The sequence below is a fragment of the Artibeus jamaicensis genome, unplaced genomic scaffold (assembly GCF_021234435.1).
Source record: "Artibeus jamaicensis isolate MK-2021 breed Jamaican fruit bat unplaced genomic scaffold, CSHL_Jam_final contig_700, whole genome shotgun sequence".
Lineage (NCBI taxonomy): Eukaryota > Metazoa > Chordata > Mammalia > Chiroptera > Phyllostomidae > Artibeus > Artibeus jamaicensis.
Genome location: NW_026521930.1, coordinates 5675048 through 5701861, shown reverse-complemented (window position 1 = coordinate 5701861; position 26814 = coordinate 5675048). Strand labels below are relative to the sequence as shown.

General features: G+C 52.3%; 2 protein-coding genes across 6 annotated transcripts; both read left to right on the top strand.

Annotated features, from left to right (window-relative positions):
- The first annotated feature begins 371 nt into the window (after positions 1-371).
- On the top strand, positions 372-23311 carry SETD1A (SET domain containing 1A, histone lysine methyltransferase). 4 transcript variants are annotated; one of them, XM_037134308.2, is made up of 19 exons: positions 372-462; positions 1194-1358; positions 1572-1667; positions 3485-3755; positions 5021-5142; positions 5374-5603; positions 5884-6733; positions 6888-7670; positions 8730-8906; positions 9031-9118; positions 9863-10020; positions 10174-10261; positions 12304-12627; positions 18335-19372; positions 19789-19961; positions 20048-20158; positions 20329-20448; positions 21882-22019; positions 22098-23311. In XM_037134308.2, the coding sequence occupies exons 2-19, from the start codon at positions 1209-1211 to the stop codon at positions 22269-22271; spliced, it is 5091 nt and encodes a 1696-aa protein (XP_036990203.2). In that variant the 5' UTR covers positions 372-462; positions 1194-1208; the 3' UTR covers positions 22272-23311. The 4 variants fall into 4 exon arrangements, with proteins under 4 accessions (XP_036990203.2, XP_036990204.2, XP_036990206.2 ...); XM_037134309.2 differs by having other exon boundaries at positions 406-622; XM_037134311.2 differs by lacking the exon at positions 372-462 and adding an exon at positions 670-783.
- Positions 23312-23421: 110 nt separating this feature from the next.
- Positions 23422-26770, top strand: HSD3B7 (hydroxy-delta-5-steroid dehydrogenase, 3 beta- and steroid delta-isomerase 7). 2 transcript variants are annotated; one of them, XM_037134315.2, is made up of 7 exons: positions 23422-23550; positions 23945-24113; positions 24322-24477; positions 24758-24866; positions 24944-25043; positions 25195-25357; positions 25735-26770. In XM_037134315.2, the coding sequence occupies exons 1-7, from the start codon at positions 23422-23424 to the stop codon at positions 26148-26150; spliced, it is 1242 nt and encodes a 413-aa protein (XP_036990210.2). In that variant the 3' UTR covers positions 26151-26770. The 2 variants fall into 2 exon arrangements, with proteins under 2 accessions (XP_036990210.2, XP_036990209.2); XM_037134314.2 differs by having other exon boundaries at positions 23942-24113.
- Positions 26771-26814: the final 44 nt, after the last annotated feature.

Below are 26814 nucleotides of genomic sequence, written 5' to 3'. Positions count from 1 at the left end.
AGGCAAAGGGAAGCAACAGCTGAGACCAGGACTCGTGGCGAATCTGCAACCTCTTGGGCATTTGGCCGCGCAAGGGGCAGGAAAGAGGAGCAAAGGAGCGCGCGTCCCGTCCACCCATTCGCCCCGCCCGCCTGACGAATCTGCGCCAGTTCTACGGGCCACTCAAATCTCCCCTGTTCTGGCTGGCCTCCTCCCCTCCGCCCCGCCCCCTTTTCCTCAGGGATTAGTCGCTGCTTTCGTCGCCGTCGATTCGTCACCGACCCCAGGCCAGAGCAGCTGGATAGTCGTGGTGAAGCCCACTTCGGGGGATGCGGCCAATCTCCAGGCTCTCTAGGCCGCAACTCTCGAGCCATATAGGGCGCCGGCCGAGGCGAAACCGCTATCCTCGGCCCCGTTGGTCTCCCGGTGGCGCCTGTGGCGAAAGTGCGAATGTCGACGCTGTGCTTGCTGGGCCTCGCGCAGGTGGCGGTGGTGTTTGGTGCGCGCGCCGGGGAGGTGGTGGTGGGGGGGCGCCGCCGCCGCCACCGCTGCGGGGCCGGGTCTCGCGCTGCCGCCGCCGCCGCCTCGCGCCACTAAGGTGCCGCGCGGGGTGGGGGGAGGGGGAGCCGCTCGACCAGAGCGGGTGAGTGGGGCCGCGCCGCGCGTGCGCGGAGATGGGGGGGCAAACGCGCCGGGGCGGGAGGAGAGGGCAGCGGCGCGCGTTCCACCTACTCCCCCGCCCGGATTCGGGGCCGAAGCCGGGTCTCGGTCTCGGTCTCGCGGTGTTTCCAACGCCCCGAATAGGTGCTACCTCTTGGCCGGAGGATCGGGGCTGGGGACGCGAGCGGGTGTGTGGGAGCGGGAGCCGGGCTTGGCCCGGGCCGCTGGCCGGTGAGGAGGCGGGAGGGGGCGGGGCCTGCCAGGGGGCGGGGGAGGGGTCTTGCTCCGTAGGCAAGTGGGGCGCGCAGTAGGTAGAGCGGGCGCACGAGATGGGCCTGGTGGTCTGAGCGGAGAGTTGTGGGGTGGAGAGAGAATGGGTGGTTACGGTGAAAGAGTGTACTTGGGGGGAAATCTGGGGGAGCTACGGGTCTTGGTGAGGTGTGGAAACTGGGGTGATGAGAGAACCTAGAGTCTGGGTTAGTCGGTGAAGGGTAATAAGAGAGTCAGTCAGGCCTAAGACCTGAACCCCCTTATGTATTTCTTTCTCATAACAGTGTAAATGAGCAAAGATGGATCAGGAAGGTGGGGGAGATGGGCAGAAGGCCCCAAGCTTCCAGTGGCGGAACTACAAGCTCATCGTGGATCCTGCCCTGGACCCTGCCTTGCGCAGGCCTTCTCAAAAGGTGTACCGCTACGATGGAGTCCACTTCAGTGTCAACGTGAGTATCCCAGGCCTCTCCTTGCCATCTAGGATACTCCGGTCCTGTTCTCCTGTTGGCTCTGTTCAGCATCTAGAACTTCCATACCCATGGCCTGCTTTCTTAAAAAGTGGCTAATCAGAACCCAACTCTTTTGCATATGGGTCTCCAAATGGGCTTCTCTGAGCTCAACAGTGTGGTTTCACCTTGAGCTGTCTTTCTTTTCCTTCCTAGGACTCAAAGTATATACCAGTCGAAGACCTCCAAGACCCCCGTTGCCATGTCAGGTCCAAAAACAGAGACTTTTCCCTCCCAGTCCCTAAGTTTAAGGTATGTGTCTACTAGTCTTCTGGTGTGGTGGCCCTTGGCTTGATTTAGCTCAATAAACGTTCTTCAATGAGAGGATCACAGCCAGATTTAACAGTTTCCCAGGCTGTGAGACTGAGTTGTTCTGGACAGGATTATGTTTATTTTCTCAAAAGGTATAGGTGAGATGTCCCAAGCAGAGGTTGACTTCTTAAAGGATAACATTAAGATTGGTTTAGCTCCCATACCTATCACTATGTATTCCTAGACAGTGCATAGCTTGATAGTTCCCTGGTGTGAAACCCCAATTTCTCAACAATTAAGGGGAGTGACAAGGCCAGGGACTCTGTCCCTGGAGTCCTGTGTTCCTTACCGCTCGTTTGGCCATTTGATCCTCCATCTTGTTTCCTCAGAGGGTTCCCATTTTCCTGTCTATGCAGGATACTCATTAGGACTTGGGCTGGGCCAGGAAAACTGGTGGTTCTTAGTTTCCCTTACTAATTTTTTTTCTTTTTTATTTAATTGTTGTTCAAGTACAGTTTTCTGTCTTTTACTTCCATCCCAGCCCATCTCCCTCCCATTCCCCCCCGCCCCACTTTTTGCCCATGTGTCCTTTATACTTGTTCCTGTAATCCCTTACTAATTTTTTATTCTTCTTTGTTTTTAAATAAATCACTTATGGGGGTTCCCCACCCCTTTTTTAATTTTGTACATTTTCCCTGGACAGTTTCTTTCACAGCCATAATTTTGACTGTTACCGAAATGTTCATGACTTCCAAATACCTGTTTCTGGTCAAGATCAATCTCGAACTCCAAACTTATATGCCTGATAGTGAGACAGCTCCATCTGGAGGCCCCATGGACATCTCAGACTCAAGAGGTCTAAAAGAAATTAACCTTGTAATCCCTCTCTCCCTTCCGTCTATTCAGCTGCACAAGCTGGAAACCAGGAGTCATCCTATGATTCTTCTCTTCTTTATCGTAGTCTGTCACAAAGTTTTGCTGGCCCTTTTTGTCTTAATTATTCTATTTTCATTGCCATTTCTTTAATGCAGACTCTTGTAATTATTTCACCTGGTGTCCTTGCTTCTATTTCTTTTCCATTTTATGTTCCATCTTGCTGTCATTGTCTTTGTGGTTTCACTGTTCCCTGATTTTACTATTGTTGCTAAGTCCATGTTTTTGTGCATTGACATGTATGATTATTGATCTGAACAAACCTTACCTCTTGCCTTGATACTATACACCCATGTTCATTCTACTGTACACTTTGCTATTTCTAGGAAATGCTAAGTTATTTTAGTTTTATGCCCTTGAAGTCATTGTCATTTTGGTGAACTCTTGTTTATCCAGAAAGCCCAGTATAAATGATACCATCAGTATGCATGGTTTCTTGCCTCCACTGTGAACAAAGGTTTCTTTCTGTCAGCCCCCAAACACCCTCTCTACACCTCTACTGACACTGTGTCATGTTATCATGTATGTGTCCTGTCTTGTCTACTTTTCTGAGCAGGAATCTTTTTTTTTTAACCTTTGTATTCTTAATACCTAGTCCATGGTAATCACTTAGTAAAAACTGAGTTAGTAAACTATTTCTCTAGAGCTAGTTCTTTCCATGTGTGTGTACGTCTCATTTTGCACCTTTTCCTGGTTCTTGCCATTACTCTGGTGGGAAGAACTCAGGGAAGAAAAGGGTCAAGACTGATGTGTCCCTTTTTGGGCCTCCCTTCCTTTACCCCTCAGTTTCCCAGTCTTATCTCTCTTGATTTCACAGATCTCTCTAAAGTTTCCCAAAGAAGAAAGTATTAAGACTCCAGATTTAACTCTTGTCCTCTCCACAGCTGGATGAGTTCTATATTGGACAGATCCCACTGAAGGAAGTGACTTTTGCAAGACTGAATGACAATGTGCGGGAGACCTTCCTGAAGGATATGTGCCGAAAGTATGGCGAGGTGGAAGAGGTAGAGATCCTTCTTCACCCCCGTACTCGCAAGCACCTGGGCCTGGCCCGTGTGCTCTTCACCAGCACTCGAGGAGCCAAGGAAACAGTCAAAAACCTCCACCTTACCTCTGTCATGGGCAACATCATCCATGCCCAGCTTGACATCAAAGGTGAGGGTTGCCATGCCTATTGCCGAATTTGGGCTTCAGCAGAGATTGTACATGCAAATGCCTGTTGGAGCCAGGCACATGACTGGGTTCGGGATTCCTCATCTGAAATTCTTGGAGCCAGATGGGTTCCTGAAATCACTGTTTTATGGAGGGATTATGGTACATGTGATTTTTTGGGTGTTACCCTCAGCAGGGTTAGGGCATCACCCTACAGTCTAGCATATGACTTTTTGTAGGGAAGTATATGAAGGGTCATACTAGGTTGCATGAATGAAAATTGTACTAAATAGCTTCAGCTTAGGTTAGGTTTTGACATTGAATTCCCCAAAACACTGGGTTTTGAGTTTTTGAGGGGTTTGAAATTTTGGATCAAGAATTTGAGACCTGCTGTGGCTGGTGTAGCTCAGTGGATTGAGTGCCAGCCTGCAAGCCAGAAGGTCACCAGTTCCATGCCTGGGTTGTGGGCCAGTTTTCTAGTAGGGGGTGTGTGAGAGGCAACCACAGATTGATGTTTCTCCTTTCTCTTCTCTTTAAAAATAAACAAATAGATAAATAGGAATTAGAGGCCTGTATAGGTGAGTGAAGAAAGCAGACTGGGTAGGTTTTAGTGTTAGGAGTAATAGGGAGGTGTGGGGATTGTGGCGTACTGTAGTATGGGGCCATCTAAATGAAGCAGCTGTTGGCATTAGCCATTTTGCAAGTGGGAATGAAGACTAACATTGCCAAAAGAGTTAAGCCAGAAACCTAGGTTTTAGTGTCAAATCTCATGGTTTTAAAATGTTGCGTCCCCCCCTTCACCCCCCAAAATTGTTTTAAGTGATTGTTTAAGGCAAATAAAACACAATCTTGGGTTGAATAAAGTCGTCAGACTACCATTTTGCAACCCTAAGTTTATAGGATGAAGAGCAGGATAGGATCTAGCTTCAGGCAGCTTGGGTGTGAATTCCAGTTCTGCTGCTAACCAACTTAGTGACTGTGTGAAGGTCAACTTTCTTTAAGCTTATGAAGTAGGGGTACTGATGCCTTTCCGTTTTGTTGGTCATTCAGTGTACTGACACATGTAGAAGAAACTCAAGTGTTGTACTGTATGTTGGTGGAGTTAGGTAGAGATGAAGTAGAAGGACCTCAAGATAGAAATATGGTAGAAGAGTTTGAATCCCCAAACCCAAGACTCAACTCGAGGCCTGAGGCATCAGTGGGAATAGCATATAAGGAAGGAGTTGGTTTCTCCATCTGACTGCTGGTTCCCATTTTTTTCTCTCCAGGACAACAACGAATGAAGTATTATGAACTGATAGTCAATGGCTCCTATACCCCTCAGACAGTGCCCACAGGGGGCAAGGCCCTAAGTGAGAAGTTCCAGGGCTCTGGTGCAGCCGCTGAGACGGTGAGAAGCTTGGGGTTGCCATAGCCCTAGCCATGAGGGCATGGTCCTTGAGCAACAGGGCTGGTCTTTGGGAGGTTCTGGACTTCACTGTTAAGTATAGGAAGAACCAAGAAGAGATTCCTAGATGCTTTCAAAAGACAGGGAACTGGGATTCTTCTTTTGGGGAAGAGCAAGTTGTTACATGGTACTTGATCTCTTTTCCTTTCTCCCTGCTCCACTCTCCCCCTCCAGACTGAATCCCGCCGCCGCCCCTCCTCTGACACAGCTGCCTACCCACCAGGCACTGCTGTGGTGGGCACTCCTGGCAATGGCACCCCTTGCTCCCAGGACACGAGCTTCTCCAGCAACCGACAAGATACCCCATCTTCCTTTGGCCAGTTCACCCCTCAGTCCTCCCAAGGAACCCCCTACACGTCTCGGGGCAGCACCCCCTACTCTCAGGACTCTGCCTACTCTAGCAGGTACAGAGTGAATACCCTTTGGGACCCTTAGATTGTGGGAGCTACCCCTGGGGAGAAGAAGCCCCACGTCCCTCTAAGAAGAAGTTGAAATAATTTGTTCCAGTTTCTCTGTGGATTCAGCCAACAGATGCCTATTCTTAGAGAACTCTCTCTAGCTAGAACCCAGAAGCATTTAGATCTTTTGGAGGTAGCATTGAGGGGCTTTGGGGGCTGAGACCTGGGACCCTAGGGTTTGGAGATACAGGGCTGAACCCAGCTAACTCCTGCATGTTTTCTCCAGCACCACTTCAACCTCCTTCAAGCCCCGGCGGTCAGAGAACAGCTTCCAAGATTCCTTTTCCCGTCGCCATTTCTCTTCATCTTCGGCCCCCACGACCACCTCTGCAGCCATCTCTGCCACCACTGCAACCACCGCCACATCTTCCACCTCTTCCTCCTCATTGTCCTCATCGTCCTCGTCCTCCTCCTCTTCCTCATCTTCTCATTTTCGTGGTTCTGACTCAAACTACCCACCATATTATGAAAGCTGGAATCGCTATCAACGCCATTCTTCTTACCCACCCCACCGGGCAACTCGGGAGGATCCCCCCGGGGCTCCTTTTGCTGAAAATGCAGCTGAGCGCTTTCCACCTTCCTACACCTCCTACTTGCCCCCAGAGCCCAGCCGGCCCACTGACCAGGACTACCGGCCTCCTGCCTCAGAGGCTCCACCCCCGGAGCCCCCAGAACCTGGTGGAGGTGGTGGTGCTGGGGGACCCAGCCCCGAGAGAGAAGATGCTCAGACCTCCCCGCGCCCAGCGTCACCTGCCCGTTCCGGCTCCCCAGCCCCAGAGACCACCAACGAGAGTGTGCCCTTCGCTCAACACAGCAGCCTGGATTCCCGCATTGAGATGTTGCTGAAAGAGCAGCGCTCCAAGTTTTCTTTCTTGGCTTCTGACACAGAGGAGGAGGAAGAGAATAGCACCACAGGCCCTGGGGCTAGAGACACAGGGATTGAGGTGCCTTCTGGTTCAGGTCATGGGCCCTGCACGCCTCCTCCAGCCCCAGCTAATTTTGAGGATGTGGCACCTACAGGGAGTGGGGAACCAGGGGCTACCCGGGAGTCTCCCAAGGCCAACGGTCAGAACCAGGTGAGGATGGGGTCAACCAGTGGAGGTACTTGGGGTCAGAGGGGCAGGGGTGGGCGCACGGGAGGGAAGGAAATTAGACAACAGAACACAGATTTGAAGGAAAGCCCAGGGAACAAGCAGAGGCTTTTTGTGACCCTCCTCTGTACTCCTACAGGCTTCTCCATGCTCTTCTGGAGAGGACATGGAGATCTCTGATGATGACAGGGGCGGCTCACCCCCGCCGGCCCCAACGCCCCCCCAGCAGCCTCCACCTCCTCCTCCGCCCCCTCCTCCGCCTCCGTACCTGGCTTCCCTTCCCCTTGCTTATCCTCCCCACCAGCCTGCCTACCTCCTCCCACCCCGACCTGATGGGCCACCACCCCCTGAGTATCCCCCACCTCCTCCACCACCACCCCATATCTATGACTTTGTGAACTCGCTAGAGCTCATGGATCGACTTGGGGCTCAGTGGGGAGGAATGCCCATGTCCTTCCAGATGCAGACCCAGATGTTAACTCGGCTTCACCAACTGCGGCAAGGCAAGGGATTGACTGCTGCCTCCGCTGGTCCCCATGGTGGGGCCTTTGGGGAGGCCTTCCTCCCGTTCCCGCCCCCGCAAGAGGCAGCTTATGGCTTACCTTATGCTCTGTACACACAAGGGCAGGAAGGCCGAGGTGCCTACTCCCGTGAGGCTTACCACCTGCCTTTGCCCCTGGCGGCCGAGCCCCTGCCCTCCTCTTCAGTATCAGGAGACGAGGCCCGGCTGCCTCCAAGGGAGGAAGCAGAGCTGGCAGAGGGCAAGGCCCTACCATCAGCAGGCACTGTGGGCCGTGTGCTGGCCACCCTCGTCCAAGAAATGAAGAGCATCATGCAGCGGGACCTCAACCGCAAGATGGTGGAAAATGTGGCCTTCGGAGCCTTTGACCAGTGGTGGGAGAGCAAAGAAGAGAAGGCCAAGGTGAGGGCCAGTGTCTGGGACTGGGAGAACCTGGGGCTCCATTGGAGGAAGTAGATGTCTTGCTTCTCCAGGCTACACAGCTCAAAATACAGAAGAGGGATAATCAGGGCAAGTGGGGAGAGACTATGGGCACTCGGTGGGACACTGGTTGGGCAGGGGAGTTGGGGCACACAGAACAGTAAAGAAGGATGAGCTTGGGGGTCTGAAGGCTTTGTCCTGTCTCTGCTGCTTGCTTGCAGTGGATAAGGCCCTTAACTGTCTCTAGGCTTCAATTTTCAGTTTTCATTTGTAGAGTGGGAAGAACAGTTGCTGCTTTCTAAGGTTGGTGGGACTTTAAATGAACAGCCCTTTTTTTAAAACAATTTTATTTATTGATTTTAAGGATGAGAGAGAAAACATCGATTTGTTGTTTCACTCACTGGTTGATTTTTTTTAAAAGATTTTATTTATTTTTAGAGAGGAGATGAAAGGGAGAAAGGGAGAGAAACCTTGATTGGTTGCCTTTAACGTGCCCCCAACGGAGGACCTAGTGCTTTGTAAAATTTTAAAAAAGATTTTATTAATTTATTTTTAGAGATAGGAGGGAGGAAGGGAGAGAAACTTCAGTGTGTGGTTGCTTGTCATGTGGCCCCCGCTGGGCACCTGGCCTGCAACCGAGGCATGTACGTGCCCTGACTGGAAATCGAACTGGCAACTCCCTGGTTCGTAACCTGTGCTCAATCCACTGAGCCACACCAGCCAGGGCTAGTTTTTATTTTTTATGAATTATATTTTATTGAGCTATTGGTTGATTCTTGTATGTGCTCTAAGTGGGGATCAAACCCCGCAACCTTGGTATATTGGGATGATACTGTAACCAACTGAGCTACTCGGCCAAGGCTAAATGAGCAGACTTTTGAGGAAATGCTTCTACAGGGCCTGGTGCAGGGGAGGCCTGGCATAGGTGTGCATCAAATGGAGGAGAGAGTAGATGCAATTCTGTGTTCCTGGGGCCTGGGAGTAGTTCCCAGCCAGGAGGGAGCACCTGGCTTCTGGGGCTCAGTCCGCTACTCTCTGCAGCCATTCCAGAATGCAGCCAAACAGCAAGCCAAGGAGGAAGATAAAGAGAAGACAAAGCTCAAGGAGCCAGGCCTGCTGTCCCTTGTAGACTGGGCGAAGAGCGGGGGTACCACAGGCATTGAGGCCTTCGCCTTTGGGTCAGGGCTGCGAGGGGCCTTGAGGCTGCCTTCTTTCAAGGTACCCAGAACTGTGGTCTTGCCTAATGGGGTGAGGGGACCCCCACCCCTTACTTTGGGTAGCAGGGGTTGGGAACTTTGAGTGTTTGAGTTCTAAATAGGCTCTGGCTTTTCCTGTCACCCAGGTAAAACGAAAAGAGCCCTCAGAAATTTCAGAGGCCAGTGAGGAAAAGAGGCCCCGGCCTTCCACTCCAGCTGAGGAAGATGAAGATGGTGAGTGGGAAGGTCAGGTAGAAGGAGTAAGGGGGAAGGCTGCTCAGATTCTGATAGGAAAGTGAGAGACCAGGGACAAAGGGATGAAGGTGTCGTAAAGGCAAGGAGTTAGGTGGAGATTTTGGTACAGGGTTAAAATAAAGCAATTCTGAGATGTAAGAAGCTTCAGATAGGGTTGTCTCTAGATTTTAGTTATGGTGCTTATTTTGGCATGCTGACTTTAAGTTTTCTGTATTTCAGTTTTCTCCTATAAAATAACTAATAATTTCCACATCTAAAGTCACAGAATTTTAAGGCTAAATAGGTCATCTACCCAGTTAACCATCCAGTGCTTAAGCTCACTTACACCTTCTTAATAGCTTGTCTACATCTAAGCTATTGGTTGGCAGCTTGTGTCTGGGAAACTTCCTCATTGAGTCTGATCATCTTCCCTGGAAACCAAACCCATTGGCCTTGGAAGTGTTTTTTGGGGACGGGCATAACAAGTCAGCTGTCTCTTTCACTCAACCCAGAAAATGATGGAAGATAAAATGAGCATGATATATTTAAAACTGTAAAATGTTAGGTATTGAGGTTTTTGTGTTTCTCTGCTGAGCTTCAGATTCTGGTCTATAAAACAAGGTCTGTCTTGTGAGATGGGTGGTCAGCGACAGTGTTTGCACAGCTGCTTTCACAGGGTCGAGAAATGGTGACTTAACTGCCGATGATGGTACATTGTCCTAACTACCATTCACCTGGGCCTAGACCCTGAGCGAGAGAAGGAGGCTGGAGAGTCAGGACGTCCGGGGACCAAGCCGCCAAAGCGAGATGAAGAGCGAAGCAAGACCCAGGGCAAGCACCGCAAGTCCTTCGCTCTAGACAGCGAGGGGGAGGAGGCATCCCAGGAGTCTTCCTCAGAGAAGGTGAGGAGCCAGAACACCAGGTTCCTGCCGGGAGCCTACCTTTCAGAGTTTCTGTCCCCATGGCCAACTTCCCCTTTGGGCTAGAGGGTTCTAGAGGACCAGTGGTCCTTGCCATAGTAGTCCCTATTTATTCCTTTTGTCCCTTTCTTTAAGGATGAGGAGGAAGATGAGGAAGATGAAGAAGATGAAGATCGTGAGGAAGCCATGGATACTGCAAAGAAGGAGACAGAGGCATCAGACGGTAAGCACAGACAGCACAGCAGAGTTCCGGCTTGGGAGTGAAAGGATTTGGCCACTTACGAAGTCCTTTCCTGAACCCACTTAACAGTCCTGCTAGATTTGCTGGATTTGTGGACATTCCTGTCACCTTTGCCCTCCCCAAAAGTGACTTTTTAGTCCTGTCGTTTGGAGCCCTTGGCCCATTGTAAACAGTAACCCCATTACCCAAGATGTTCCCTCCTGCTTACTTCTGCTGAAACACAGCTGTCCCCTAAAGACATCCCCAAAGAGTCTGTTTATTTCCCGGGCCCTTGAGGGTGACAGGGTTTATTAACCCTAACCTTGGGGTAAAGGGTTTATTTAACCCTTTACCTCTTGATGCTGTCAGGCTGCGCCTTTCCCTCTGTGAGCACTGCTCTTCCTTTGAGGCTCAGCCACTGAGCTGTGCCTCCCTGCTCCCCTCTCTGTAGCTGCCGTTACCAGGCACAGTGCTGTTCTTCAGCCGAATACCTGTTTGTTCCTCCACATTCATTGAGGCTTTGGTTGAATCTCTTCATTCCTTTGTTCAGAAATATGCACGCTAGGGCGAAAGTAGGTTTCCAGTTCATATGGAAAGTAATACAGTAACAGATAATACAAGAATAAACTTTTGCACACTCACAACTGTAAACCTACTTTTGCCCCACCCTGTACATTGGACTCCAACTCTGCCAGGCACTATTCTAAGTATGGGGGCACATCAGTGACCAAGACAGATGTGGTTCCTGCTTTTGCAGAGCCTGTGACCAGTTTGGTGGGGAAGGTGTCGTCTTGACAGACAGTTGAACCAACAGTAGCACTTTAAGTGCTTTGAAGAAAATAAAATATGTTAATCAGGCGGAGAGTAGGAGGCCGAAGCCGTCTTCTAAGGATGATTGTGTGCAGACCCCACCTTCCCCCGGTCACCAGCTCCTTTCAGTTTCCCCTCCTTAGTGGCTCTGGAACTGTCTGTCACCTTTGATCCTGCGGTCTTGCCTTTCTTGCTTAGATGCTGCAGCAGTTTTGTCTGATTTGCCTTTCTCTGCTTCCATTCTCCCTCTCCACTTCATCCACTTTCCAGCCTGCTGATGGAATTATCTTTCGGAGAATGTACACTGGACCTCTCTGTAAAGTCTTTTCCTGGCTCACTATTTTCCACAAGGTGTCTCCTCAGTCTGACACACTAGGCTACTTATAGTCCAGCTCTTGCTTACCTGTTCACATTTCTCTTGTCATTACCCAGACCCTCCCTCGCCACCACTGCCTTCTAGTCAGGTTTACCCAATCAGAGACTGTGTAATCCTTAGTTTCTTAGAGCCCTTTCTATATTTTATCATCTCCTAGAGCACAGGTGTCAAACTCATTTTTACTGGGGGCCACATCATCCTCACAGTTGCCTTCAAAGGGCTGAATGTAACTTTAGGACTGTATAAATATAACTACTCCTTAACGGTTAAGTGGGAGCTTGGTGCTGCCACCAGATAGAAACGAGGTCCTGGGCTGGAGAAAACAAGGTGGAGGGCGGGATTTGGACTATGAGCCTTGTGTTTGCCACCTGTGTCCTAGCGGCACAGAGCATGTAACATCTTAGCCTGGAATCCATTTTCAGAGTCTTATTCAGCCAGCATCTGTAAGACCCATTGTGGGGAAAGCTTTGGTAGTTAGAGAGGACTGCTTGCCAGTCTCTTCGTGCCCCATCTTCTCTTAACCTTCAATACCTCCACTTAGCCTGTTTCTGCTTGGTAAACTCCTCCGTGTCTTTCTCGACTTCAGCATCTGTTTCACAGGGGTGCCTTCCTTGACTTCACCCTCCAGGCATAATCCAGGGCTTCCCTTTGCCATGCTCTCCCAGCCCTTCACACTGAGGTTCATCACACTGTGAACACATTGTGTGCGTACCCAGCTCCTTGAGGATAGGGCTTCCCAGCACCCAGCATGGAGCCTTACATGTCCTCAGTAGTGAGTCAGTGAATGAACCCACGGCTTGGCCAAGTGAGGGATCTTCCCACCTCGCCCCTCGCCTGATTGCCCCTTCTGGATTTCCAGGCGAGGACGAGGGAAGCGATTCGTCCTCCAAATGTTCTCTGTATGCTGACTCAGATGGTGAAAATGATAGCACTTCGGACTCCGAGAGTGGCAGCTCATCCAGCTCCTCCTCTTCCTCCTCTTCCTCCTCGTCATCATCATCTGAGTCCTCTGAAGAAGAAGAGGAAGAAGAGCAGCCAGCAACCATTCCTTCGGTATCACCACCCCCTAGAGATGTCCCTGTGCCCCTGCCAGCACCTGTGGAGGAGCCCAAGCCAGAGAGGATTGCAGGCTCGCCCGTCACACCGGTCCCTGAAGAGGAGAAGTCTCCAGCGGGACCCGCAGGTAGGTGGTGCGGAGTTATTGGTTTGGTCTCCACGCGTGCACGTGTGTGTGTGTATTTCCCATGATAACAGTGAGGTTGTCATGTATTTGTTGCGTACAGTGTGTGACTTTGTTAGAAAGCATACAGAGTTGGACAAAAGTCACTATTAGTTGTCACTCTTCCCTGGGAGCAGTTCATGGCCTAATCGTCTCAGGATGCACTGCCCAAAGTGGTGTGCCCAGCCAGCCTGGGCGCCTGGGCGCTGCAGTGAAACGGGGTGGTCTCTTCCCAAGTAGGCTGAGACAATTCCCAATTTAACAAATTCCTCATACAATTTTTCTTAAGCCCACTTCTTAATGTGTAGTATATACTTGCATGTGATTAGGTAGACAAATAGGTAGTCAACAACCATTAAAAACCTTAACTAAGAACTTAGTTCTTTTTTTTTTTTTTTTTTGCTTTCCTTTGTGGATTTGTACATTCACTTGTTACTTTATAGCACATACACGTAATTTTTTGTGCTGAATGAGCTGTCTGTTCAGGTCATCGGTATTTATTTACTGAATGCTTACAGAGGTGCAAAGGATACGATGGTGTCTGCACAAGAGGCACTGTTCTCGCACTCATGGAGCTTACGTTCTATGGGGAGACAGCTTAGTTGAGTGATAAATACATAAGAATCTAATTATCAACTGTGATAAGCACTGAAACAAAAGTGCAGGCTATTCTGAGCACCTGAGTACGTCTGTGGAGAAGCTCCTGCTGAAGCATTGTTGTACTGTGAACATGGGCACAGCCGGCTGCAGGGAGGGAGGGAGTGGCATGTGCAAAGGCCCTAAAGAGAAGGAAACAGCCTGTTGGAAGACATAAAAGAAAGCTGACCTGGAGGGTTGACACTGGAGAGGTGAGCGAGGGCTGGGCAATGCAAAATGAATAGGCCACGTTAGGAATTTGCTCTTTATCTTAAGGGCAGTGGAATGCCATTAGAGGAATGACATGATTGTGTTTGTGTTTTCAAAAGGCGTAATGCGGAGAAAACTTGGAAAGGGGCCAGGGTTTATGCAGGAAGATTGAAACTGTTATAAGTGAGTAAGGCAAGCAATGCTGATAACTTTGGAGTACAGTGTTCTTCTAAGGGAATTAGTAACTCAAGTTTTCAAGATGTGCTTCAAAGCAGAGATGCATGTGACCTTCCAGAGATCTCTCTTGAGCATCATTGAGATTCTGTGGTCTGAGATTAGTAGAGACTGCATGAAGACGTTCTCACACTGGTGCCCTTTGTTCTGGTTCAGACCCCATGAGGGAAGGAGTTGAGGCTGTCATTAATCCTCAGGTCCCTCATATACCCTCTTCTTAGCCTCTTGGTAGCAGAAGAGCCAGTGGGATTAGAGGGAATCTAGTACTCTCTCATTTTCAGCAAAGTGTGGTACATGGTTAGATTTGCATTTCAGGAAGATCATTCTGGCAAGAGGGAGAGGGATTTGGAAGAGGTGAGGAAAGCTGTAGGGGGACCCATGAAGAGGTTTGAAGAGATGCCTGTAAGTGAATGGTGTGAACTAGAGTGAGGGTGGTTACAGTGAGGTACAGGGAGTAGAAGTGGTGGTGAGGACTTGAGAGAAGTTTAGAAGAGTACAACTGCTTGGTTAAACTACTTACCAGGAAGGGAAACTCAAGGAGAACCAGAATTAGGAAGAATGTTCATATGTTTAGTTGGGGTTGAGTTTGACGTGTCTCTGGGATCTCCAGCTAGAAATATTCAACAGGTAGTTGGATAAATAAATCTGAAGCTCTGGGGAGAGCAGTGGGCTGGAAATGAGGCGGGTGTTTCAGAGTAGTGAAAGTATGGATTTCAGTATATTTGTGTGCCCTAGAAAGCTGTTTGGAAGGACAGAAGAGGGCCAGAGCCTTGTAGTCTTTTATAAGATAGGTGGGCAAAGGGGAGCCAGCTGCTGCTGAAAGGAGTGATCAGAAAGGTGGCAAGGAAAACAGGGAGCTTGGAGTTTTGTTTATTTTTCCCTTCCTTCCTTCCTCCCTCCCTCCCTCCCTTCCTTCCTATTTACTTATTTTTAGGGAGAGGGACGGGAGGGAGATAGGGAGAGAAACATCGATCCGCTGCCTCTCGCACACCCCCAACTGGACACCTGTCCCACAACCTAGGCATGTGCCCTCACCAGGAATTGAACTGGCGACCTTTTCAGTTTGTAGGACAATATCTAACCCACTGAGCCACACCAGTCAGGGCAGGCGTCTTGGAGTTTCCAAAGGAGGGAGTGGCTTGTATCACTGGACCACAAGAGATACTATAGGATAGGAAAGTGTCTGTTGGATTTGGCAGTTGGGTCACTGGTGACCTTATCAGTTCAGTAGGGTGGATCAGACTGTAGCCAAGTTACAGGATTTCGAGAAGTGAGGACAGACACCAGAGAATCCATCTTGTGGAAGGATAGACTCTCGTAAAAGAAAGGAGAGTTGAGGGGTTGTAATTAATAATGTTAGCATTTATTGAGTACCTGTGTGCCAGGTTCTGGGCCTCACACATTGTAGTTTTATTTTCTCATGTCCTCATTGTGAGGACAGACAAACTTACTCCCATTTTACAGATGAGGACTTAAGTAATTAGTGAGATACTTCAGATTACCCTGCTGGGATTGGAGAGACAGCAAGAAGGAGGGTTGATGGAGGGTTAGCTTTGCAAAGTAGGTGAGACTTGAACATGTTCACACACCGAAGGAAGGAGGAAACAGGTGGCTGACCCAGCAGAGGGAGGAGCGCTTGCTGGCTTAGCACAGGGGAAGGAGTGGACTCTGGATCTGATGCAGACCTGTGTGTAGGTGGGGGGTAGGGAAATGTGGGGTTTCGTGCCCGAAGGCCCCTTTTTTCACTTTGCAGTAGGAAAGTAGGACATTTTCCAAGCCTGAGGGTAATAAGTGGAGTAGGAGCCTTGGAAAGAGAAAAGAATGGGGGAGATGAAAACGGACTTGAGTTTGCCAGCAACTCAGAAGCTCTGCTGATGCTGAGGGCTGGGCGTCAAGGAGGACAAGAGGCAGGTGGTTGGGTAGATTCAGGATTGGGGGGTCTACAGGGTGGAGGTGATAGAAAGTGGAAAGGTCTGTGAAAGGAGGGGACAAAGTGAGGGCCTCTGCCATCTGGGCGTGAGGAAGAAAGAAGTTAATTTAGGAGGAGGAGGGTGCGCTGGAGGGAGAAGGATGGTAAATTGAAAAAGTACAGTGGGATGAACTGAAAGGACCTGGGGAATTGCGGTCAGAGGGTAGAGGTTAGAGTGTAAGGGTTCAAGGTGGCGACGTGGTCAGGTGTGTGACTGGAGGGCAGCAGAGGATGGAGAAGGCCACTGAAGATGTAAAATTGGGTAAACAGGTGGGAAATATCACAGTCCCTGAGATGGATGGCAGAGGTGGGAGAGGAGATGACAATTAAGGGAAGTCCCTTGGTTTTTAGAGAATGACAGGGAAGTCCGAGTTACCAAGGCTGCAACTGGATAGAAAGCTATGTGGCTGGATGGCAAGAACCTGGGACAGGGTTTCTATGGTGGAACCCAAAGGGTTTCTGTGCTGGAAGCCTTTTGGACTTGCTTTTCTCCTGTCTTCTGATCTGGTTCATTCTTTTCTCCTTCTGCAAATGGGCTTCCTCTGCTTTTCCATTCCAGTAGAAAATGCCCCCACAGACAAGGCCCACCTGCCCTAGATCCTTATTCTCTGGGAGGTTTCTGGTTGGTCTGGCTCGTGTCAGATAGCCATCAGTTAATGAGAGTCAGTCATGCAGTAGAAACAGTGGCTTCTGGGAGTTGCATGGACTGGGAAGGTACCCCAAAAGTTGTCTCCCTAAATGAAAGGCATGACCAGGTCTCCATTAGGACAGAGAAATTTGTGTGAAGATGCTGAGCCAGGAGGGGAAATTTGTTCTCTGCTAGAGCCAGGCTTCTAGAGGGCAAAGTGGGCCAGGTTGAGAGGATGGGTCAGAGGTGAAGCTGTCCCAAAATGTTGGAAAGAACTAAGAGGACTCAAACTGGAGAACCTGGGATAAACATCCCAGGGCCTTGCTAGCTTCAAAGTGGACCCCAGATGGTGCCCAGAGCCTTGGGAAATGCAGGCTGGGGGCCTTGCTCAGGCTGCCAGGTTGGAGAAGGCACCGGACACACATAACTGCCTACTCCGGCCAGGCCTGGTGCCGGCTGCCCTTGAGCTCCGAGAGTAGAGCTACATAGGAAACAGTGAGTTCAGGGCAGTGCATCTGGAGCAGCACAGGGCAGTAGGGGAAACTGCGAACTCAACTCAGGCTGCCCAGTATGTGTATCTCATTCTGCCATTTGCTAGCTCTGTGACTTTCGTCACATTATTAACCTCTCTGCCTCAGTGTCTTTATCTGTCAGATGAAGTTATTAATAGTTCCTCTCTCCTAGGGTGGTTGTGAGAATTAAATGAGAAGTTAATATATGTAAAGGGCTTAGATTAGTGCTTGGCATAAAATAGTAACTATTAATCTGCTACAGCCACCTGAAGACCAACGATTGAGAACCCACCCCCGCCCCCAACCCCCCAGCTGGTTCTGAGAGGAAGATGTTACCAATGTCTGGGGAAGTCAGGGGAACCCTCACCAAGGAGACGGCATTAAGCTGGGTCTCAGCTGCACGTTGGCTTTCCCTGTGGACGGGGGGAGAGGCATTCCAAACAGTGAACCGTGTCAGCCAAGGGCCAGAGGTCTTGCCTGTTCGGGTGGCCGAAACCTAGGATGAGAGGGCAGAACGTGGACTGGCCTCACGGGGATTGTCCGATGGTCAGACTTGCAGGAGGGGGCTGCTCCAGGGACGGGCTGTTCGTGTGCTGAGCAAGTTCAGATTCCTGCACTCCTTGGCAGGCTTGGGGACCCCAGCAGAGGGAGGGCGTGCTGCCTGTCCTGTGGGTGCTAGCTGGGGAAGGCAGCATGGCCTGCCCGAAGGGAGTGTCTTCCCCTCCCCAGCTCACCCCACATCCTTGGGCTCTCAGCCCGACCTTCACCTTCTTTAAGGGAGACTTCTTGACTCTCTCCTCACTTGGGCAAAAATCCCCAGTGCTGTTTGGGGGGCATTGGGGAAGAAGGCACGTTTTACAAAATATTTTACTGCAAAGATTCAGCTTCTTACATTGTATCTTCCTTACTTAACTAAACAGAATATTGTTTGTGGTTGAAATAATGGGTACTTTAATTCAGATCTGGCTCACTGTATCCTCATAAATGCAGCTGGCAAGAATTATCTTGGTCTGTGTGCCCAGTTCCTGGATAGGGTTCTGTCACCACCAGTCTTGGTAAAAGGGCTAGAGTCCGAGTGTTTGTTTCCTTAGCTGTCCCGACCCTACCCCACTCTTCACAGTTCAGGCTCTGCATTTGTTTCATGACATTGTCTCCATTGGACTGTAAACTCGGAGAATTTGGAATGTGTCTGTTCAACGTGTCTTTTTCCATATCTGACACACAGTTGGTGTTAGGGAATGTGGAGTGTATGAATGGACAGGTGTAAAATCCTGTTCTGTCAAGGGAGCCCATAGTGCTGAGGACATTGCAGGTGTGAGAGGCAGGCAGTGTGTTTACTGAGCGAGCAGGAGTGAATGAGTGCCGCTGGGGTGTGGACTTCCTGGTGAGGCTGGCCAGTCTCCTGTCCATAATGAGTCTAAATCTGGTGATGTTAGGCCAAGAGGCTGACCCTCTCCCTTTCCTATGTGCTTCCTTCCCCAGGTTCCATTGAGGAACCAGCTCCCAGTGTGCCCCAGCCTTCCCCAGAGCCACCGGCTGGGGCCTCGGCCCCACCCCCCTGTCCTGATGAGCGCCCTTCCTCTCCCATCCCCCTCCTGCCCCCACCCAAGAAACGCCGGAAAACGGTCTCCTTCTCTGCTGTGGAGGAGGTGCCAACCCCAGAGCCTTCCCCAGCTGCCCCACAGCAAATCAAGTCTCCTGGCCCCATCTCCCGAAAAGTCCCTCGGGGCGTAGAGCGGACCATTCGAAATTTGCCCCTGGACCATGCATCTCTGGTCAAGAGTTGGCCTGAGGAAGTGTCTCGAGGAGGTCGGAGCCGGGTTGTAGGCCGAGGCCGCTCCACCGAGGAAGAAGAGGCTGAGCCAGGAACAGAAGTGGACCTGGCGGTGCTGGCCAACCTGGCCCTGACCCCAACCCGGCACGGGTTGGCTGCCTTGCCTACTGGCGATGACCCAGAGGCCGCAGAGACATCGAATGAGGCAGACCGCCTGGGCCCCCTGCTCAGCCACATCCTACTGGAGCACAACTATGCCCTGGCCATCAAGCCCCCACCCTTCACACCGTCCCCTCGCCCCCTGGAACCAGTTCCTGCCCCTGCAGCCCTCTTCAGCTCCCCTGCGGATGAGGTCCTGGAGGCCCCTGAGGTGGTGGTGGCTGAGGCAGAGGAGCCAAAGCATCAACAGCAGCAGCAAGAGGAGGGTGAGGAGGAAGAGGAAGAGGAGGAGTCCGAATCATCTGAGAGCAGCAGCAGCAGCAGCAGCAACGGGGAGGGGGCTGTTCGGAGGCGCAGCCTCCGTTCCCACACCCGGCGCCGGAGGCCCCCACCCCCACCCCCACCCCCACCACCTCCCACCTTTGAACCCCGCAGTGAGTTTGAGCAGATGACCATCCTGTATGACATTTGGAACTCAGGCCTGGACTTGGAAGACATGGGCTACCTACGGCTCACATATGAGCAACTGCTGCAGCAGACAAGCGGGGCCGATTGGCTTAACGACACCCACTGGGTCCATCACACCAATATCCTGAGCCCAAGGCTGGCCTTCTCAGGATAGAAAGACAGGCTCAGGGAGTGGGGTGGACTCCCTTTAATTCCCACAGTCAGGCAGTGTTCTCTTCTGATAACTGTTAGTGCCTACATTTTCCTGGCCAGTTGTCTTTCCCACCCATGTTCAGCCTGGGTATTTCTCCTCTGGCTAGCAGGTTATCCTTTTTTCTCTGCCTCATGCCTCTTTTTTGCCTCCCAAAGATTTTCTGGCAGAAAAGAGGGCCTAAGACTTATTTCTCTCTTTCTGTACTCCTCACAAGTGTGATCAGGACCTCCAATGAAGGTCAGTCACCCTTTCCTTGGGCTGGGACTGGAGGAACATAGGGGAGGGGGACCCCAAGGGTCTGGTCAGCGAGGAACCCATTCTCTTCCTTAACACACTGTGCACTCACCAACCTGAGCACTCCAAAACGCAAGCGGCGGCCCCAGGATGGGCCCCGTGAGCACCAGACAGGCTCAGCCCGCAGCGAAGGTTATTACCCCATCAGCAAGAAGGAAAAGGACAGGTACCTGGACGTGTGCCCTGTCTCAGCCAGACAGCTGGAAGGGGCGGACACTCAGGTGAGGCTCTGCCCTGGCGTGGGTCTCTGGCATCCTCTTCCCATTGTTTCTCTGCGAACTTCCCTCCTCTCTGTTGCTTCTCACAGGGGACTAATCGTGTGCTTTCGGAGCGCCGGTCTGAGCAGCGGCGGCTACTGAGTGCCATTGGCACCTCAGCCATCATGGATAGTGATCTGCTAAAGCTAAACCAGCTCAAGGTGAGGAACAAGAACTTAAAGAGAGAGATTCAATGGAAGGGCAGCATCCTGGGGTCCCCTAGGGGTGTGGATGGGGGCAGGGGCGAGTGGCCAGAATACCCTCCTGCCCTGGAGGTCCACAGGAGATAGGTTGAGGCACCCAGCAGCACAGTCTACCTTCTGCTCTCTAGTTCCGGAAGAAGAAGCTTCGATTCGGCCGGAGCCGGATCCACGAGTGGGGTCTGTTTGCCATGGAACCCATTGCAGCTGACGAGATGGTCATTGAATATGTGGGTCAGAACATCCGCCAGGTAAGGAGGCCCATACCCAGCTCCCTGTCTGATGTCAGCATGGGATACTGACATGAGCCCCATCCAACCCTCTGGATAAAGCCCCACATACCTTCCTGGCTCCAAGGCTTAGTCAAGGAAACCATCCCTTCCCTTTTTCCCTCCCTCCCTCCCTTTCTACCTAGTAATGGGAACTAGTAAAGTAGTAAACTAGATGTTAGTGACCCAGCAGGAAATGAGATTTAATATTATCTCTCCCTTTAAGGTCCTCAGTTTAGTGGGGAAGACAGGCATTGAACAAGCAGCTGTAATAAAGGACTGGGTGTGGTGGTTACAAAAGGGAGGCAGGGCTGGTTTGAGCACAGTGATGTTTCCCCCAGGAGCTGGAGGGTGATGAGTTCCGGGCTCAGGTACGGGGAGGTGCTCCTGGTTATGGGACAGCGTATGCAAAGGCATGGAGGCAGGACGGTCTCAGGAGGGCAAGAGGGCACCGTGGCCAGTTGGAAAAACTTGGGCCAGCGGCAGCAATGTATAAATGGAGGGGCAGGTGGAGGCCAGATTCCCCAGAAGTTAGGAGCCACATTAATAAGTTGTGACAGATGGTGAGAGGAGGAAAGTTGCTGGGAAGTGTTAAATAAAAGAGGATTTGGGAGATTATAAATTCCCTCTGGCTGCAGTGTGAAGAGAGACCGAGACCAATAGGGTGGCAGGGGGGCTGTTACAGAGATCCTGGCCAAAGACACATACCTGGACTAGGCAGTGGCAGCCAAGAAAACAGGAGTCTGTGGGTCCAAGGCAGGTGGCCGGACAGGCAGTAAGTCAGCTTTGGAGAGTGAGGGCAAGGGAGTAGTGGGGCCATTCTGCCTTTAGCAGCTGGGAGTAGTAGGGCTGTCAGGGAGAAGGGAGTGAGGAGGAAGAGCAGGTTGGTGATTGAGATGAGTTCCAATCAATACATGTGAAGTCGCAGTACCCAGGGGTCACTTAGAAGATGACACCCAGCAGCTCCACTGAGGTGAATTTTGGCTGGAGGGGGAAGTTTGGAAGGCGTCCCCAGCACTTAGCTGGCAGCTGAAGCCCTGGAAGAGAGCACACCCAAGGGAAGAGTGCAGAGAGCTCGGTGTTGAGTAGAGAGGGTTCAGGCCATGGATGGCCACTGTCATCTTGGGAACTGCCACAGCCCCTGAGCAGATTGGGGGCTCCCTGTGGGCCAGGGGCTGCTTCTGCCCAGTAACCAGTGCACACTTTCGTGGGGTCTCCTTTGGGTGACTTAGATTGACAGCTGAAGGCATAGGGGGCTAGCTGTGAAGGGAGGCCTCCTAGAAGCCGTGTCCATGCTTTGGGTTAGTGGGAGCCAGAAAGAAGACTACAGATAGGACAGGTCATCATGGCTCCCAGGACCAGTAGCTGTAAGACTGGAGGGGCAGCTCCCTGACAATCGTCCCTCATCCTACCAGATGGTGGCTGACATGAGGGAGAAGCGCTACGTGCAGGAGGGCATTGGCAGCAGCTACCTGTTCCGGGTGGACCACGACACCATCATTGATGCTACCAAGTGTGGCAACCTGGCGAGGTTCATCAACCACTGCTGCACGGTGTGCTGGGGGCCTGGCCAGGGTGAGTGGGGTCTGAGGGGGTGGCTACCCAGCTCACTCTGCCCTGTCCTCCTACAGCCCAACTGCTATGCCAAGGTGATCACCATTGAGTCCCAGAAGAAGATTGTGATTTACTCCAAGCAGCCCATTGGCGTTGACGAGGAGATCACCTATGACTACAAGTTCCCGCTAGAGGACAACAAGATCCCGTGTCTCTGTGGCACTGAGAGTTGCCGTGGCTCCCTCAACTGAGGTGGGCAGGACTGGTGCCCACACCCCTATTTATTCCCCTTGGTGCCCTGAGCTCCCAGCCCCTGCCCTGCCCCCCCCACCCTGCTCCTGCCCCTGGCCTTAGTGGGCTCAGGAGGGCCCACATGCCCCCATCTCCAAATACGGAGTTGGGCCCTGAGTCCTGCAAGGGAGCCTCAGTCCATGAGGCAATGTCTGCCTCCCCTGTCACCCACCCTCTAATTTTTTTCTTTGCGGAGAAGAAGCTGTAAATGTTTTGTAGCTGCCAGCAGCTGTTTCCTGTGGAAACCTGGGGTGCCAGCCTGTACAGATCCTGTTCTTGGGGACTGCACACCCCCCTTGCTTTGTGTTAATGGGGACTTCCCTTTTGTGCCCTGCGTGCACCCCTCCCCAGTTTAGGGGTCTCTAGGGGCAGTGGCCATGTTCTCCCCCTGGGGAGGGGGGCCCTGTGCCTCCCTCCTGGGGACTCTGTGCCTGGAACCCTGCCTCATCTTCTGTTCCTGCCAGACCCTGTGGGTCACCCTCCTACCCTGGTGTCTGGAAGCTCCAGCTGGGCCAGGCCAGGATAGTGGGGGGAGCGGGCCCTTCCTGTTGGGCTGGACTGTATATATGTTAATAGCACAAACCCAATGCCACATTTTTATAATTGTGATTAAACTTTATTGTACAAAAGTGCTTGGTCAGTATCTTTGGGAAATAGGATGGGATGAGGGTCAAGGACAGAGGTTAGGGCAAATGGAGAGGGAGACTGCAGTTTTGGGTGGGTACAGAAGCTTTTAGGCAAGAGCCCAGATCCACAGACTCAGCCACCATTGCTCTGGGCCACCTGACCGACTGGAACAGCCACCTAGAATGCCCCAGTGAGCCCAGCCAGACCCGGCCAAGGTGAGGCCTACCTTCCCAGAACCACAGCGGGCCTCCTGGGAAATCCAGCAAGAGGGAAGGACTGACATGCAATAGGAGTGAGATCACCCTTCCTGCTCAATATCCATCCCACCCAAGCCCCTCAGTGCCCACCCTGCAAGTTTTGGTGTCCCTGCCCTCCAAATTCCTTGCTGGAACCAGATGTCGGTGAAGCACACTGGCCACCAGGGGGAGCTCTGTGTCAAGAGTGGGAGAGGAGGGGTGGAGGTTGGGCTGGTCTGTTCCTGGAATGAGCAGGAGGAGCAAGCGGAAGGGGACAACGGTGTGTCGCTGGCCGGAAATGAGAGCGAGCGAGACAGAGACAGAAAGACCAGCTCCTCTGGTGGCTAGTTTGGGCACCCTGGGACTGTGGTTGCAGGTAGGCAGAGGTGATACCAGCGGTCCCTTGCCCCAACTTCAGCCCTGCCCACCTTCCCCTCCCCTTCCTCCCTAACTCCCTGCCACGCACCTCACGCGCGCGTCTGTGTGTGTGCGCGCGCGCCCGCGCGCCCGCTTTTGTCCCAGAACTGCCCCCTCCACTTCAAACACAACCCTTTCTGCAAGCCCTCACTTTATCTCAGTAACTGCAGTGAGCAGGGTCAGAGGACAGGTAGCCTGGTTGCTGCACCCCCCAGGAACAGTTCTGTCCCCAGCAGTGGTCACTGCTTCAGTCCACTAGGTTAGAGGCCCCTTCAAGGAATAACAGGTGGGCTGCCGGTGCTGAGGCAGGTAGCGGCAGGCAACTCAGGTGAACCAGTGTCTCTCCCTAGCAGGACATGGCAGACTCTACACAGACCCAGAGGCTGGTATACCTGGTCACGGGTGGCTGTGGCTTCCTGGGGGAGCATGTGGTTCGAATGCTGCTGCAGCGGGAACCCCGGCTCCGTGAGCTGCGGATCTTTGACCTGCACCTGGGTTCCTGGCTGGAGGAGCTGAAGACAGGTGATCGTGGTGGGGAGTTGGGGGGAGGATGTGGACTCCCTTTGTGGTGGTGGAAAAGATGATGCCTCTTTTTGTTGTCTATTGCACATGGGTGGGGTGAATGAGTCATGCTGGGAACATGTGGTTCCCAAGGATGTAGGCTGAACCAAGCAGCTGACTGGTGGCCCCAGCTCTGACATTGCTTCTGGCTGCCCATACCCAATACCAGGCACAGTGCAAGTGACTGCCATCCAGGGAGATGTAACCCAGGCTCACGAGGTGGCAGCGGCTATGGCTGGCGCCCATGTGGTCATCCACACAGCTGGGCTGGTAGACGTGTTTGGGAGGGCCAGTCCTGAGACCATCCATGAGGTCAACGTGCAGGGTGAGATACTCCCCCACTGTTCTAATAATGCACTTAACACTTCTGGCACATTACCTGACCTTGACTGTTTGTGTCCCACCCCCCTCCCTTGGACCTTGACCTCTGTGATTCTGTTGTGTCAGTCTGTCGTGTGTGTCATTCTGTCGTTTGTGCCAGCCTGTGGTGGTTTTCCCTGGACCTGGGGGAGGAAGCCATGTGCCTTCATCCAGATTTGGGATGGGGGGTGGCTAGATACAGAACGGGAGGAAGCTTCAGTTTGAACACAACCCCACCCCCCCAGGCACGCAGAACGTGATTGAGGCTTGTGTGCAGACTGGAACACAGTTCCTGGTCTACACAAGCAGCATGGAAGTTGTGGGGCCCAACATCAAAGGCCACCCCTTCTACAGGTGAGCTGAGTTTCCCCCCGAAATTTTAAGAGCTCTGTCTTCCCTCAGCATTAAGAATCTTCCCTCTCCCCTACTAGGGGCAATGAGGACACCCCATATGAAGCAGTGCACAGACACCCCTATCCTTGCAGCAAGGCCCTAGCTGAGAGGCTGGTCCTGGAAGCCAATGGAAGGGAGGTGAGACGAGATAAGATGCAGAGCCACAGCAAGCTGGGCTTCTTCGCATCCTGACCTGGGAACCTCCCTTCCACTCCCAGCTTGAAGAGGCCAGGGCAGAGGGCAGGCCACTGGGTCTTAGGTCTTAGCAGTGCCTACCTTTTGTCTCCAGGTCCGTGGGGGGCTGCCCTTGGTGACATGTGCTCTGCGTCCCACCGGCATCTATGGTGAAGGCCACCAGATCATGAGGGACATCTACCACCAGGGCCTGCGCCTAGGAGGCCGGCTCTTCCGGGCTATCCCAGCCTCTGTGGAGCATGGACGGGTCTATGTAGGTGAGGCCTGGGCGAGGCAGGGGAGAGCCTAGGAATGGGGCAGGACCTGCACAGTTCTGGGAGGTGTGCAGTGTGTACCCTGGAGAGAAAAGAACAGTCTATACGTGGTCCAGGGCAGACTACATGTGGGCACTGTCCGCAAAGGCCACAGAGGAAACAGCATCCATGCAAGTTGGGAAGGCTGGCATAAAAAATATGTCACAGGCTAAAGAGAGGATCGCACGAACAGAAGCAGCAGCCCCCAGGAGGAGGGGGGCAGCATCCACATAGGCCCAAAGAGGAGGTGGCTTGTGTTTGGGCTGGCCTGGGAGACAGCAGCATCTACACGGTCACAAGGATACTCAGGGGCACATGCACCCCACTTCCCTCACCGGCAGGTAACGTGGCCTGGATGCACGTGCTGGTGGCCCGGGAGCTGGAGCAGCGAGCAGCTCTAATGGGTGGCCAGGTGTACTTCTGTTACGACAAATCACCCTATAAGAGCTATGAGGACTTCAACATGGAGTTCCTGGGCCCCTGCGGACTGCGGCTGGTGGGCACCCGTCCACTGTTTCCCTACTGGCTACTGATGCTTCTGGCGGTGCTCAACACCCTGCTGCAGTGGCTGCTGCGACCGCTGCTGCTCTACGCACCTTTGCTCAACCCCTACACGCTGGCTGTGGCCAACACCACCTTCACTGTCAGCACCAACAAGGCTCAGCGCCACTTTGGCTACGAGCCGCTCTTCTCATGGGAGGAGAGCCGGACCCGCACCATCCGCTGGATGCAGGCCAAGGACAGTTCGGCCCAGTGACAGTGGAGCTGGGGCCTGGAGCCCAGCACAGCCCATCCATCCAGGTCCAGAGCCCACAGACCCTGGCTAAGGAAGGAAGGCTGCATTCTAGAGCTAGTGTCTGGTGCCAGACTGGCTGAGTGCCAGAGGTCTCCACATGTTAAATCTATGAACTTTAAATCTGTGTCCTGATGCCTAAGTTCTAGGGAAAGAACTTCTTCACTCTCAAGCCAGGCCTGACGGCTGGTTGGCAAGGGTCTGATTTCTCCGATGTTCTCAACTGCCATCCCATTATTGGCTTTTCAATCCAGAAGTTGGTACAAGTTCCACAGGCCTCATGCTTTGCCTTCTGATGTCCAGGCGTGAGCCTCAAGCCTGGGTTCTGAGTGAAGAGGCTTTCTGACTCTTCCTGTCACCTTCGTCCCTCCTTGGGGGCCACACTTCCATTATTTTAAAACATTTATCACCTTTAGATGTTTATCTTTTAAGTCTCCTCAGTGAAAACCGAGGAGATCTGTATATTTTCACTTCTTCCCACCCTGTATTCAAATTGAGTTCCTGCAGTATTGTGAGATCTCCACCTGAGGCCTCCCCGTAATTCTGTGCCTGCCCAAGCCCTGGATTAAAACTCCTTATCTGTGCCTGTGTCCAGCCACCTGCCCGGCTCCGTGGCCCACCTCCCCCC